The sequence below is a fragment of the Oncorhynchus masou genome, chromosome 29, assembly GCF_036934945.1.
Source record: "Oncorhynchus masou masou isolate Uvic2021 chromosome 29, UVic_Omas_1.1, whole genome shotgun sequence".
Lineage (NCBI taxonomy): Eukaryota > Metazoa > Chordata > Actinopteri > Salmoniformes > Salmonidae > Oncorhynchus > Oncorhynchus masou.
In genome coordinates this window covers 90,130,458-90,146,765 of record NC_088240.1, presented here as the reverse complement: position 1 = coordinate 90,146,765, position 16,308 = coordinate 90,130,458, and the positions used below count along the sequence as shown (strand labels likewise).

At 40.9% G+C, this 16,308-nt stretch overlaps 1 protein-coding gene across 1 annotated transcript in view; it reads left to right on the top strand.

The window, feature by feature from the left end:
* Positions 1–8,821, top strand: part of LOC135520964 (carboxypeptidase Q-like) — a 67,408-nt gene extending 58,587 nt beyond the window's left edge. Inside the window, exon 8 of the mRNA XM_064946848.1 lies at positions 8,307–8,821. Coding sequence (XP_064802920.1) covers positions 8,307–8,467 — 161 coding nt within the window. The 3' untranslated portion in view covers positions 8,468–8,821. The remainder of the gene's footprint in view (positions 1–8,306) is intronic.
* Positions 8,822–16,308: the final 7,487 nt, after the last annotated feature.

The window sequence follows — 16,308 nt, the reverse complement described above, 5'->3', positions numbered from 1 at the left end:
TAGATGTTTAACAGGACATTAGTCTCTATCAGGTAGAATACAAGACAGAAAGCTATATGTTTAACAGTCTCTCTATCAGGTAGAATACAGGACAGAAAGCTAGATGTTTAACAGGACATTAGTCTCTCTCTATCAGGTAGAATACAAGACAGAAAGCTAGATGTTTAACAGGACATTAGTCTCTATCAGGTAGAATACAAGACAGAAAGCTAGATGTTTAACAGTCTCTCTATCAGGTAGAATACAGGACAGAAAGCTAGATGTTTAACAGGACATTAGTCTCTCTCTGTCAGGTAGAATACAAGACAGAAAGCTAGATGTTTAACAGGACATTAGTCTCTCTCTATCAGGTAGAATACAAGACAGAAAGCTAGATGTTTAACAGTCTCTCTGTCAGGAAGAATACAAGACAGAAAGCTAGATGTTTAACAGGACATTAGTCTCTCTCTATCAGGTAGAATACAAGACAGAAAGCTAGATGTTTAACAGTCTCTCTGTCAGGAAGAATACAAGACAGAAAGCTAGATGTTTAACAGGACATTAGTCTCTCTCTGTCAGGTAGAATACAAGACAGAAAGCTAGATGTTTAACAGGACATTAGTCTCTCTGTCAGGTAGAATACAGGACAGAAAGCTAGATGTTTAACAGGACATTCTTGTCTCCTTGTCAGGTAGAATACAAGACAGAAAGCTAGATGTTTAACAGGACATTAGTCTCTCTCTGTCAGGTAGAATACAAGACAGAAAGCTAGATGTTTAACAGTCTCTCTATCAGGTAGAATACAGGACAGAAAGCTAGATGTTTAACAGGACATTAGTCTCTCTCTATCAGGTAGAATACAAGACAGAAAGCTAGATGTTTAACAGTCTCTCTGTCAGGAAGAATACAAGACAGAAAGCTAGATGTTTAACAGGACATTAGTCTCTCTCTGTCAGGTAGAATACAAGACAGAAAGCTAGATGTTTAACAGGACATTAGTCTCTCTGTCAGGTAGAATACAGGACAGAAAGCTAGATGTTTAACAGGACATTCTTGTCTCCTTGTCAGGTAGAATACAAGACAGAAAGCTAGATGTTTAACAGGACATTAGTCTCTCTCTATCAGGTAGAATACAAGACAGAAAGCTAGATGTTTAACAGGACATTAGTCTCTCTCTATCAGGAAGAATACAAAACAGAAAGCTAGATGTTTAACAGTCTCTCTCAGGTAGAATACAGGACAGAAAGCTAGATGTTTAACAGGACATTAGTCTCTCTCTATCAGGAAGAATACAAAACAGAAAGCTAGATGTTTAACAGTCTCTGTCAGGTAGAATACAGGACAGAAAGCTAGATGTTTAACAGGACATTAGTCTCTCTCTGTCAGGAAGAATACAAGACAGAAAGCTAGATGTGTAACAGTCTCTATCAGGAAGAATACAAGACAGAAAGCTAGATGTTTAACAGTCTCTCTCAGGTAGAATACAGGACAGAAAGCTAGATGTTTAACAGGACATTAGTCTCTCTCTATCAGGTAGAATACAAAACAGAAAGCTAGATGTTTAACAGTCTCTCTGTCAGGTAGAATACAAGACAGAAAGCTAGATGTTTAACAGGACATTAGTCTCTCTCTATCAGGAAGAATACAAGACAGAAAGCTAGATGTTTAACAGTCTCTCTATCAGGTAGAATACAGGACAGAAAGCTAGATGTTTAACAGGACATTAGTCTCTCTCTATCAGGAAGAATACAAAACAGAAAGCTAGATGTTTAACAGTCTCTCTCAGGTAGAATACAGGACAGAAAGCTAGATGTTTAACAGGACATTAGTCTCTCTCTATCAGGTAGAATACAAGACAGAAAGCTAGATGTTTAACTGTCTCTCTATCAGGTAGAATACAGGACAGAAAGCTAGATGTTTAACAGTCTCTCCATCAGGTAGAATACAGGACAGAAAGCTAGATGTTTAACAGGACATTAGTCTCTCTCTATCAGGTAGAATACAGGACAGAAAGCTAGATGTTTAACAGGACATTAGTCTCTATCAGGTAGAATACAAGACAGAAAGCTAGATGTTTAACAGTCTCTCTATCAGGTAGAATACAGGACAGAAAGCTAGATGTTTAACAGGACATTAGTCTCTCTCTGTCAGGAAGAATACAAGACAGAAAGCTAGATGTTTAACAGGACATTAGTCTCTATCAGGTAGAATACAAGACAGAAAGCTAGATGTTTAACAGTCTCTCTATCAGGTAGAATACAGGACAGAAAGCTAGATGTTTAACAGGACATTAGTCTCTCTCTATCAGGTAGAATACAAGACAGAAAGCTAGATGTTTAACAGTCTCTCTGTCAGGAAGAATACAAGACAGAAAGCTAGATGTTTAACAGGACATTAGTCTCTCTCTGTCAGGTAGAATACAAGACAGAAAGCTAGATGTTTAACAGGACATTAGTCTCTCTCTATCAGGTAGAATACAAGACAGAAAGCTAGATGTTTAACAGTCTCTCTGTCAGGAAGAATACAAGACAGAAAGCTAGATGTTTAACAGTCTCTCTATCAGGTAGAATACAAGACAGAAAGCTAGATGTTTAACAGGACATTAGTCTCTCTCTGTCAGGTAGAATACAAGACAGAAAGCTAGATGTTTAACAGTCTCTCTATCAGGTAGAATACAAGACAGAAAGCTAGATGTTTAACAGGACATTAGTCTCTCTCTATCAGGTAGAATACAAGACAGAAAGCTAGATATTTAACAGTCTCTCTGTCAGGAAGAATACAAGACAGAAAGCTAGATGTTTAACAGTCTCTATATCAGGTAGAATACAAGACAGAAAGCTAGATGTTTAACAGGACATTAGTCTCTCTCTATCAGGTAGAATACAAGACAGAAAGCTAGATGTTTAACAGTCTCTCTATCAGGTAGAATACAAGACAGAAAGCTAGATGTTTAACAGGACATTAGTCTCTCTCTATCAGGAAGAATACAAGACAGAAAGCTAGATGTTTAACAGTCTCTATCAGTAAGAATACAAGACAGAAAGCTAGATGTTTAACAGGACATTAGTCTCTCTGTCAGGAAGAATACAAGACAGAAAGCTAGATGTTTAACAGTCTCTCTATCAGGAAGAATACAGGACAGAAAGCTAGATGTTTAACAGGACATTAGTCTCTCTCTATCAGGTAGAATACAGGACAGAAAGCTAGATGTTTAACAGGACATTAGTCTCTCTCTGTTAGGAAGAATACAAGACAGAAAGCTAGATGTTTAACAGGACATTAGTCTCTCTCTATCAGGTAGAATACAAGACAGAAAGCTAGATGTTTAACTGTCTCTCTATCAGGTAGAATACAGGACAGAAAGCTAGATGTTTAACAGTCTCTCTCAGGTAGAATACAGGACAGAAAGCTAGATGTTTAACAGGACATTAGTCTCTCTCTATCAGGTAGAATACAAGACAGAAAGCTAGATGTTTAACTGTCTCTCTATCAGGTAGAATACAGGACAGAAAGCTAGATGTTTAACAGTCTCTCCATCAGGTAGAATACAAGACAGAAAGCTAGATGTTTAACAGGACATTAGTCTCTATCAGGTAGAATACAAGACAGAAAGCTAGATGTTTAACAGTCTCTCTATCAGGTAGAATACAGGACAGAAAGCTAGATGTTTAACAGGACATTAGTCTCTCTCTATCAGGTAGAATACAAGACAGAAAGCTAGATGTTTAACAGTCTCTCTGTCAGGAAGAATACAAGACAGAAAGCTAGATGTTTAACAGGACATTAGTCTCTCTCTGTCAGGTAGAATACAAGACAGAAAGCTAGATGTTTAACAGGACATTAGTCTCTCTCTATCAGGTAGAATACAAGACAGAAAGCTAGATGTTTAACAGTCTCTCTGTCAGGAAGAATACAAGACAGAAAGCTAGATGTTTAACAGTCTCTCTATCAGGTAGAATACAAGACAGAAAGCTAGATGTTTAACAGGACATTAGTCTCTCTCTGTCAGGTAGAATACAAGACAGAAAGCTAGATGTTTAACAGTCTCTCTATCAGGTAGAATACAAGACAGAAAGCTAGATGTTTAACAGGACATTAGTCTCTCTCTATCAGGTAGAATACAAGACAGAAAGCTAGATATTTAACAGTCTCTCTGTCAGGAAGAATACAAGACAGAAAGCTAGATGTTTAACAGTCTCTATATCAGGTAGAATACAAGACAGAAAGCTAGATGTTTAACAGGACATTAGTCTCTCTCTATCAGGTAGAATACAAGACAGAAAGCTAGATGTTTAACAGTCTCTCTATCAGGTAGAATACAAGACAGAAAGCTAGATGTTTAACAGGACATTAGTCTCTCTCTATCAGGAAGAATACAAGACAGAAAGCTAGATGTTTAACAGTCTCTATCAGTAAGAATACAAGACAGAAAGCTAGATGTTTAACAGGACATTAGTCTCTCTGTCAGGAAGAATACAAGACAGAAAGCTAGATGTTTAACAGTCTCTCTATCAGGAAGAATACAGGACAGAAAGCTAGATGTTTAACAGGACATTAGTCTCTCTCTGTCAGGAAGAATACAAGACAGAAAGCTAGATGTTTAACAGGACATTAGTCTCTCTCTATCAGGTAGAATACAAGACAGAAAGCTAGATGTTTAACAGGACATTAGTCTCTCTCTATCAGGAAGAATACAAAACAGAAAGCTAGATGTTTAACAGTCTCTCTCAGGTAGAATACAGGACAGAAAGCTAGATGTTTAACAGTCTCTATATCAGGTAGAATACAAGACAGAAAGCTAGATGTTTAACAGTCTCTATATCAGGTAGAATACAAGACAGAAAGCTAGATGTTTAACAGGACATTAGTCTCTCTCTATCAGGTAGAATACAAGACAGAAAGCTAGATGTTTAACAGTCTCTCTATCAGGTAGAATACAAGACAGAAAGCTAGATGTTTAACAGGACATTAGTCTCTCTGTCAGGAAGAATACAAGACAGAAAGCTAGATGTTTAACAGTCTCTCTATCAGGAAGAATACAGGACAGAAAGCTAGATGTTTAACAGGACATTAGTCTCTCTCTATCAGGTAGAATACAAGACAGAAAGCTAGATGTTTAACAGGACATTAGTCTCTCTCTGTCAGGTAGAATACAAGACAGAAAGCTAGATGTTTAACAGGACATTAGTCTCTCTCTATCAGGAAGAATACAGGACAGAAAGCTAGATGTTTAACAGTCTCTCTCAGGTAGAATACAGGACAGAAAGCTAGATGTTTAACTGTCTCTCTGTCAGGTAGAATACAGGACAGAAAGCTAGATGTTTAACAGGACATTAGTCTCTCTCTATCAGGTAGAATACAAGACAGAAAGCTAGATGTTTAACAGTCTCTCTCAGGTAGAATACAAGACAGAAAGCTAGATGTTTAACAGTCTCTCTATCAGGTAGAATACAAGACAGAAAGCTAGATGTTTAACAGGACATTAGTCTCTCTCTGTCAGGTAGAATACAAGACAGAAAGCTAGATGTTTAACAGGACATTAGTCTCTCTCTATCAGGTAGAATACAAGACAGAAAGCTAGATGTTTAACAGTCTCTCTCAGGTAGAATACAAAACAGAAAGCTAGATGTTTAACAGTCTCTCTCAGGTAGAATACAGGACAGAAAGCTAGATGTTTAACTGTCTCTCTGTCAGGTAGAATACAGGACAGAAAGCTAGATGTTTAACAGGACATTAGTCTCTCTCTATCAGGTAGAATACAAGACAGAAAGCTAGATGTTTAACAGTCTCTCTCAGGTAGAATACAAGACAGAAAGCTAGATGTTTAACAGTCTCTCTATCAGGTAGAATACAAGACAGAAAGCTAGATGTTTAACAGTCTCTCTATCAGGTAGAATACAAGACAGAAAGCTAGATGTTTAACAGTCTCTCTCAGGTAGAATACAGGACAGAAAGCTAGATGTTTAACAGGACATTAGTCTCTCTCTATCAGGTAGAATACAAGACAGAAAGCTAGATGTTTAACAGTCTCTCTATCAGGTAGAATACAAGACAGAAAGCTAGATGTTTAACAGGACATTAGTCTCTCTCTATCAGGTAGAATACAAGACAGAAAGCTAGATGTTTAACAGTCTCTCCATCAGGAAGAATACAAGACAGAAAGCTAGATGTTTAACAGTCTCTCTATCAGGAAGAATACAGGACAGAAAGCTAGATGTTTAACAGGACATTAGTCTCTCTCTGTCAGGTAGAATACAAAACAGAAAGCTAGATGTTTAACAGTCTCTATATCAGGTAGAATACAAGACAGAAAGCTAGATGTTTAACAGGACATTAGTCTCTCTCTATCAGGAAGAATACAAAACAGAAAGCTAGATGTTTAACAGTCTCTCTCAGGTAGAATACAGGACAGAAAGCTAGATGTTTAACAGTCTCTCTCAGGTAGAATACAGGACAGAAAGCTAGATGTTTAACAGTCTCTCTCAGGTAGAATACAGGACAGAAAGCTAGATGTTTAACAGGACATTAGTCTCTCTCTGTCAGGTAGAATACAAAACAGAAAGCTAGATGTTTAACAGTCTCTATATCAGGTAGAATACAAGACAGAAAGCTAGATGTTTAACAGGACATTAGTCTCTCTCTATCAGGAAGAATACAAGACAGAAAGCTAGATGTTTAACAGGACATTAGTCTCTCTCTATCAGGTAGAATACAGGACAGAAAGCTAGATGTTTAACAGTCTCTCTCAGGTAGAATACAGGACAGAAAGCTAGATGTTTAACAGTCTCTCTCAGGTAGAATACAGGACAGAAAGCTAGATGTTTAACAGGACATTAGTCTCTCTCTGTCAGGTAGAATACAAAACAGAAAGCTAGATGTTTAACAGTCTCTATATCAGGTAGAATACAAGACAGAAAGCTAGATGTTTAACAGGACATTAGTCTCTCTCTATCAGGAAGAATACAAAACAGAAAGCTAGATGTTTAACAGTCTCTCTCAGGTAGAATACAGGACAGAAAGCTAGATGTTTAACAGTCTCTCTCAGGTAGAATACAGGACAGAAAGCTAGATGTTTAACAGGACATTAGTCTCTCTCTATCAGGTAGAATACAAGACAGAAAGCTAGATGTTTAACTGTCTCTCTATCAGGTAGAATACAAGACAGAAAGCTAGATGTTTAACAGGACATTAGTCTCTCTCTATCAGGTAGAATACAAGACAGAAAGCTAGATGTTTAACAGTCTCTCTATCAGGTAGAATACAGGACAGAAAGCTAGATGTTTAACAGGACATTAGTCTCTCTCTGTCAGGTAGAATACAAAACAGAAAGCTAGATATTTAACAGTCTCTATCAGTAAGAATACAAGACAGAAAGCTAGATGTTTAACAGGACATTAGTCTCTCTGTCAGGAAGAATACAAGACAGAAAGCTAGATGTTTAACAGGACATTAGTCTCTCTCTATCAGGTAGAATACAAGACAGAAAGCTAGATGTTTAACAGTCTCTCTGTCAGGAAGAATACAAGACAGAAAGCTAGATGTTTAACAGGACATTAGTCTCTTAGGACGAATACAAGACAGAAAGCTAGATGTTTAACTGTCTCTCTATCAGGTAGAATACAAGACAGAAAGCTAGATGTTTAACAGGACATTAGTCTCTTAGGACGAATACAAGACAGAAAGCTAGATGTTTAACTGTCTCTCTATCAGGTAGAATACAAGACAGAAAGCTAGATGTTTAACAGGACATTAGTCTCTCTGTCAGGTAGAATACAAGACAGAAAGCTAGATGTTTAACAGTCTCTATCAGGTAGAATACAAGACAGAAAGCTAGATGTTTAACAGTCTCTCTGTCAGGTAGAATACAAGATGCAAAGCGAGATGTTTAACAGAACATTAGTTTTCTTCCTAGCAGTACCTTGGGAATGTTAGTGTCAGGAAGGGCCACTGCATCGTGCTGTTTCCAAGTGGAAACTGTACAGGAACCTGATTGCCAAGCTAAACACTAACTGCTACCAGATGCACTTATACTGCTCTGGTTCCCCCTGCTCCTACTTACGTTTACTTGCAAAAGAAATGGGAAAGCATAACATAACGGGTTTGTAATTAACTCTGGGTTGAGCTTTGTCAACAGTGATCATTCTGAGAATGTGATTTGATTAGAATCTCATTGTCTCTTTAGAAGTTAGAATACAGTATGCACTGCACATTTAATCAGTCATAATGGTACGTTCAAGGACTCAGAGACACACAAACAAACCAACCAACCATAGTTAATACATTGATGTAAGTGACTCCTTACTGGTTTTGTTGTGTCTGTCCTCCAGGAGCCAGCCTGCACGTTGCAGACAGTAGATACTTCTGGTTCCACCACACCAACGGGGACACCATGTCTGTTCAGAGCCCCATAGAAATGAACCTGTGTTCGGCCCTGTGGGCGGTGGTGGCCTACGTAGTGGCTGACCTGGAGGAGATGCTGCCCAGGTAGTCCACTAGGACTGTCCTGCATCCCAAACGGCACCCTATCCCCTGTATAGTTTTGGGAGAAGAATGCACTATAGGGAATATGGTGCCATAAAAATGCTTTACTGTTGTTTGTCCTCCAGAAGGGCTTCCTGCAGTAACCTCTCTGTGAAATTATACCCCACTCTGGTTAAGTGGCTAAAGAAGAATTAATAGTGTGTATACAATGTACACAATGTACACAATGGAATGAAGTATTTCTGGCATATTATTTCCAGTCAATGTCTTTTATAATGGACACGTATGTACTGCATGTTTCATGGTGACTGTCATTATGTCTAATCTACCAATAAAGCTGTGCATTAATTAGTCCAAGGTGCACGTGTATTTTGACTCTTGATTCATAGATGGAAGAGACTAAGGGGGACTTTTCTGGCAAACAGCCCAATTAGACCAAATCTAAAACTTGACCTTTAACCTAACCTTAACCTAATTTTGACCAATTCTGAAATTCAACATTTGTGTGCTGGTCGGGCACTTAGTTTTTCCGAGCTTGGGAAGTTTCGACACAGGAAGTGATGGGGGTCTGGTGCCAGACTGGCCTGGTGACCGACAGGATAAACCTGGTTTACAAGGTGATAGCTTTATGACTTCCCTCTTCTCACCAGACCAGGCTTTTCTATACTGAACAAAAATATAAACATGTGAAGTCTTGGTCCCATGTTTCATGAGCTGAAATGAAAGATCCCTGAATTGTACTATACACACAAAGCTTATCTCATATTTGTGCACAAATTTGTTTACAACCCTTTTCGTGAACATTTCTCCTTTGCCAAAAAAATCCATCCACCTGACAGGTGTGGCATATCAAGAAGCTGATTAAACTGCATGATAATTACACAGGTGCACCTTGTGCTGGGGACAATAAAAGGCCACTCTAAAATGTGCTGTTTTGTGTCACAACACAATGTCACAGATGTCTCAAGTTTTGAGGGATCGTGCAATTGGCATGCTGACTGTAGGAATGTCCACCAGAGTTGTTGCCAGAGAATGCCATCTTTATTTCTCTACCATAAGGTGCCTCTTGTCGTCTTAGAGAATTTGGCAGAATGTCCAACCGGCCTCACAACCGCAGACCACATGTAACCACGTCAACCCAGGACCCTCCACACCTGGCTTCTTCACCTGCGGGATCGTCTGAGACCAGCCACCCGGACAGCTGATGGGGCGGCAGGGTAGCCTAGTGGTTAGAGCGTTGGACTAGTAACCGAAAGGTTGCAAGTTCGAATCCCCGAGCTGACAAGGTACAAATCTGTCGTTCTGCCCCTGAACAGGCAGTTAACCCACTGTTCCTAGGCAGTCATTGAAAATAAGAATTTGTTCTTAACTGACTTGACTAGTAAAATAAAGGTAAAATAAAAAAACCCGGACAGCTGATGAAACTGTGTTTGCACAAACTAAGAATTTCTGCAGAAACTGTCAGAAACCGTCTCAGGGAAGCTCATCTGTAGGCTCGTTCCCCCTCACGGTCTTGACCTGACTGCAGTTCGGAGTCATTTTTATTTTATTTATTTTTATTTCACATTTATTTAACCAGGTAGGCTAGTTGAGAACAAGTACTCATTTGCAACCGCGACCTGGCCAAGATAAAGCAAAGTAGTTCAACACATACAACAACACAGAGTTACACATGGAATAAACAAACATACAATCAATAATACAGTAGAAACAACTATATCCAGCATGTGCAAATGAGGTAGGACAAGAGAGGTAAGAAAATAAATAGTAACTGACTTCAGTGGGCAAATGCTCACCTTTGATGGCCACTGGCACGCTGGAGAAGTGGTTTCAACTGTACGGGAAGATGGTGTATATGGCGTCTTGTGAACAGAGTGCCTCATGGTGGAGGTGGGGATATGGTATGGGCAGGCATAAGCTATGGACAACTAACTTAAATGCATTTTATCGATGGCAATTTGAATCCACAGAGATCCTGAGACGAGATCCTGAGGCCCATTGTCGTATAATTCATCCTCCGCCATCACGTTCCAGCAGGATAATGCACGGCCCCATCTCGCAAGGATCTGTACACAATTCCTGGAAGCACAAAATGTCCTAGTTCTTCCATGGCCTGCATACTCACCAGACATGTCACCCATTGGACATATTTGGGATTCTCTGGATCGACGTGTACGAGAGACAGCGTGTTCCAGTATTCACCAACTCCACACAGACATTGAAGAGGAGTGGGACAACATTCCACAGGCCACAATCAACAGCCTGATCAACTCTATGTAAAGGAGATGTTGCGCTGCATGAGGTAAATGGTGGTCACACCAAATACTGACTGGTTTTCTGATCCACTTGAATTTTTTTATCTGACCAACAAATGCATATCTGTATTCCCAGTCATGTGAAATCCATAGATTAGGGCCTAATTCATTTAGTTAAATTGCCTGATTTACTTATCAGGGTGATTTGTGGGGCAACCAGACTATTATAGATGTCTCTCCTCTCCTCTCACCAGGCCAGACTATTATAGATGTCTCTCCTCTCACCAGACCAGACTATTATAGATGTCTCTCCTCTCACCAGACCAGACTATTATAGATGTCTCTCCTCTCACCAGACCAGACTATTATAGATGTCTCTCCTCTCACCAGACCAGACTATTATAGATGTCTCTCCTCTCACCAGACTATTATAGATGTCTCTCTTCTCACCAGACCAGACTATTATAGATGTCTCTCCTCTCACCAGACCAGACTATTATAGATGTCTCTCCTCTCACCAGACCATACTATTATAGATGTCTCTCCTCTCACCAGACCAGACTATTATAGATGTCTCTCCTCTCACCAGACTATTATAGATGTCTCTCTTCTCACCAGACCAGACTATTATAGATGTCTCTCCTCTCACCAGACCAGACTATTATAGATGTCTCTCCTCTCACCAGACCAGACTATTATAGATGTCTCTCCTCTCACCAGACCAGACTATTATAGATGTCTCTCCTCTCACCAGACCAGACTATTATAGATGTCTCTCCTCTCACCAGACCAGACTATTATAGATGTCTCTCCTCTCACCAGACCAGACTATTATAGATGGCTCTCCTCTCACCAGACCAGACTATTATAGATGTCTCTCCTCTCACCAGGCCAGACTATTATAGATGTCTCTCCTCTCACCAGGCCAGACTATTATAGATGTCTCTCCTCTCACCAGACCAGACTATTATAGATGTCTCTCCTCTCACCAGACTATTATAGATGTCTCTCCTCTCACCAGACTATTATAGATGTCTCTCCTCTCACCAGACTAGACTATTATAGATGTCTCTCCTCTCACCAGACTAGACTATTATAGATGTCTCTCCTCTCACCAGACTATTATAGATGTCTCTCCTCTCACCAGACTATTATAGATGTCTCTCCTCTCACCAGACTATTATAGATGTCTCTCCTCACACCAGACTATTATAGATGTCTCTCCTCTCTCCAGACTATTATAGATGTCTCTCCTCTCACCAGACTATTATAGATGTCTCTCCTCTCACCAGACCAGACTATTATAGATGTCTCTTCTCTCACCAGACTATTATAGATGTCTCTCCTCTCACCAGACCAGACTATTATAGATGTCTCTCCTCTCACCAGACCAGACTATTATAGATGTCTCTCCTCTCACCAGACCAGACTATTATAGATGTCTCTCCTCTCACCAGACCAGACTATTATAGATGTCTCTCCTCTCACCAGACTATTATAGATGTCTCTCCTCTCACCAGACTATTATAGATGTCTCTCCTCTCACCAGGCCAGACTATTATAGATGTCTCTCCTCTCACCAGACTATTATAGATGTCTCTCCTCTCACCAGACCAGACTATTATAGATGTCTCTTCTCTCACCAGACTATTATAGATGTATCTCCTCTCACCAGACCAGACTATTATAGATGTCTCTCCTCTCACCAGACCAGACTATTATAGATGTCTCTCCTCTCACCAGACCAGACTATTATAGATGTCTCTCCTCTCACCAGACCAGACTATTATAGATGTCTCTCCTCTCATCAGACCAGAATATTATAGATGTCTCTCCTCTCACCAGACCAGACTATTATAGATGTCTCTCCTCTCACCAGACCAGACTATTATAGATGTCTCTCCTCTCACCAGACCAGACTATTATAGATGTCTCTCCTCTCACCAGACTATTATAGATGTCTCTCCTCTCACCAGACCAGACTATTATAGATGTCTCTCCTCTCACCAGACTATTATAGATGTCTCTCCTCTCACCAGACTATTATAGATGTCTCTCCTCTCACCAGGCCAGACTATTATAGATGTCTCTCCTCTCACCAGACTATTATAGATGTCTCTCCTCTCACCAGACCAGACTATTATAGATGTCTCTTCTCTCACCAGACTATTATAGATGTATCTCCTCTCACCAGACCAGACTATTATAGATGTCTCTCCTCTCACCAGACCAGACTATTATAGATGTCTCTCCTCTCACCAGACCAGACTATTATAGATGTCTCTCCTCTCACCAGACCAGACTATTATAGATGTCTCTCCTCTCACCAGACCAGACTATTATAGATGTCTCTCCACTCACCAGACCAGACTATTATAGATGTCTCTCCTCTCACCAGACCAGACTATTATAGATGTCTCTCCTCTCACCAGATCAGAATATTATAGATGTCTCTCCTCTCACCAGACCAGACTATTATAGATGTCTCTCCTCTCACCAGACCAGACTATTATAGATGTCTCTCCTCTCACCAGACCAGACTATTATAGATGTCTCTTCTCTCACCAGACTATTATAGATGTCTCTCCTCTCACCAGACCAGACTATTATAGATGTCTCTCCTCTCACCAGACTATTATAGATGTCTCTCCTCTCACCAGACCAGACTATTATAGATGTCTCTCCTCTCACCAGACCAGACTATTATAGATGTCTCTCCTCTCACCAGACTATTATAGATGTCTCTCCTCTCACCAGACCAGACTATTATAGATGTCTCTCCTCTCACCAGACCAGACTATTATAGATGTCTCTCCTCTCACCAGACCAGACTATTATAGATGTCTCTCCTCTCCTCTCACCAGACCAGACTATTATAGATGTCTCTCCTCTCACCAGACCAGACTATTATAGATGTCTCTCCTCTCACCAGACCAGACTATTATAGATGTCTCTCCTCTCACCAGACCAGACTATTATAGATGTCTCTCCTCTCACCAGACCAGACTATTATAGATGTCTCTCCTCTCACCAGACCAGACTATTATAGATGTCTCTCCTCTCACCAGATCAGACTATTATAGATGTCAGGGGGCAATTAATTAATTTTCATCCATCAATCCATGTAGGAGATGGAGACAGATGTATTTATTTAGTTGTCTGTATACCGTATGTGTTAACATCTTTACTTTGTTCAGTGTCCCCAGCTGGGCCAACCCTGGTTTGCATTGGTACCAGACTTCTCTCTTTCTCTCTCCTCTTTTTCTCTTCAAGTCACATAACCGCCAGACATCAAATGGGACTTTTTAATGAGTGTGGGGAATGTTTGAGGCGTCGTGCTGGGAGAGCCCTACAGTGGGCTCCTAACGTTGAGCCCACTGATGGATCTGTTCTAGATAGGAGAGGATAGCCAGCTGTGATGGGACTCCCATTCCTCTATGGAACACCACTCCCTGCATGCAGACACAGCAAACACCTTTACCAGATCACCATCTTATAGTGAAGACTGTGACCCAGGGGAAATGATACTGAACGCTGTGGCTTCAGTTTGACGTCTTAATACTAGGGAGGTCACTCAACATGTCTCTGGCAGTATTTTATTGGTCCACACAGGGTAGCAGAAATGTCAGTATTACTCTCATTGAATTTGATGTCATTGTGTGTAGGTGAGATAAGTGAAACAACAAATTGTGCTTTTTAATTTCTATCAAAATAGGTCTTATTTCTATGACAACTTCAAAACACGCATCAGTGGAATTTTCTCTAGCCATTACACATTCAATATATCAAGACGTCGTTGTTGTCTGGTGGCGTCTTGCTGTCTCTCTCCACTATAATGTTCTTCTCATGTGGAGAACATCCTGTGGTATCAGCCTCGTAGACCAGTGTTTGTTCCCTTCAGAGAGTAACATAACCTCCCATACAGCTCTTCCTCTCCTCCTCTCTTCCTCTCCTCCTCTCTTCCTCTCCTCCTCTCTTCCTCTCCTCCTCTCTTCCTCTACTCTTCTCGTTCTCTTCCTCCTCTAATCCTCTCTTCCTCTCCTCTAATCCTCTCTTCCTCTCCTCCTCTCTTCCTCTCCTCCTCTAATCCTCTCCTCCTCTCTTCCTCTCCTCCTCTAATCCTCTCCTCCTCTAATGCTCTCCTCCTCTCTTCTAATCCTCTCTTCCTCTCTTCCTCTCCTCCTCTAATCCTCTCCTCCTCTCTTCTAATCCTCTCTTCCTCTCCTCCTATAATCCTCTCCTCTTCTAATCCTCTTTTCCTCCTCTTCCTCTAATCCTCTCCTCTTATCCTCTCCTCCTATCCTCCTCTCATCCTCTCCTCCTCTCCTCTTCTAATCCTCTCCTCCTCTAATCCTCTCCTCCTCTCTTCCTCTCCTCCTCTCTTCTAATCCTCTCTTCCTCTCCTCCTCTAATCCTCTCCTCTTCTAATCCTCTTTTCCTCCTCTTCCTCTAATCCTCTCCTCTTATCCTCTCCTCCTCTCCTCCTCTCATCCTCTCATCCTCTCCTCCTCTCCTCCTCTAATCCTCTCCTCCTCTAATCCTCTCCTCTCCTCTTCTAATCCTCTCCTCCTCTAATCCTCTCCTCCTCTCTTCCTCTCCTCCTCTCCTCTTCTAATCCTGTCTTCCTCTCCTCCTCTCTTCCTCTCTTCCTCTAATCCTCTCTTCCTCTCTTCCTCTCCTCCTCTAATCCTCTCTTCCTCTCCTCCTCTAATCCTCTAATCCTGCCCTCCTCTAATCCTCTCCTCCTCTCCTCATCTAATCCTCTAATCCTCTCTTCCTCTCCTCCTCTAATCCTGTCCTCCTCTAATCCTCTCTTCCTCTCCCCCTCTAATCCTCTCTTCCTCTCCTCCTCTAATCCTCTCCCCCTCTAATCCTCTCTTCCTCTCCCCCTCTAATCCTCTCTTCCTCTCTTCCTCTCTTCCTCTAATCCTCTCTTCCTCTCTTCCTCTCCTCCTCTAATCCTCTCTTCGTCTCTTCCTCTAATCCTCTCTTCCTCTACTCTTCTCTTCTGGTTATTACTACATCTTGGCAGCTCCAGACCAGACCAGGACCCCATGAAAGCAGTCATGAAAGCACTAGCATTTATCTGGCTTATTCTTCAAAGGAAACCAAAGACTTGGAAGAACTAATCTCCATGTTGACTGAACATCAGCCAGACATTTCAGAACCGTTCTTATGTATATGATGTTGATCTATAGAGACGACTGTTTATGGTCAGTGTGAGTAATACACCTACCGCTAATTCAGCTAAACATTTTTACCAGAGTGTCTGTCCAAAATAGCACCCTATTCCCTATGTAGTGCACTATATAGGGAATAGGGTGCCATTTGGGACGCAGATAAGATTGTGACAAAGTCGTAAACCAGGGGTGTCAAACATGGATTGGGTAAAAATAAAAACAAACTCAATATACTTTAAAATGACTAAACCCAAATGGAATGTTTATACATGATAATGGAGCTACATTCATACGAGAGCAGCTGGAAGCTTATCTCCCTAGCTAGTCAGGGGAAAGGTATCTGGAGTCGACCTAGCGAGAGGAGAGCAGCTGGAAGCTTATCTCCCTAGCTAGTCAGGGGAAAGGTATCTGGA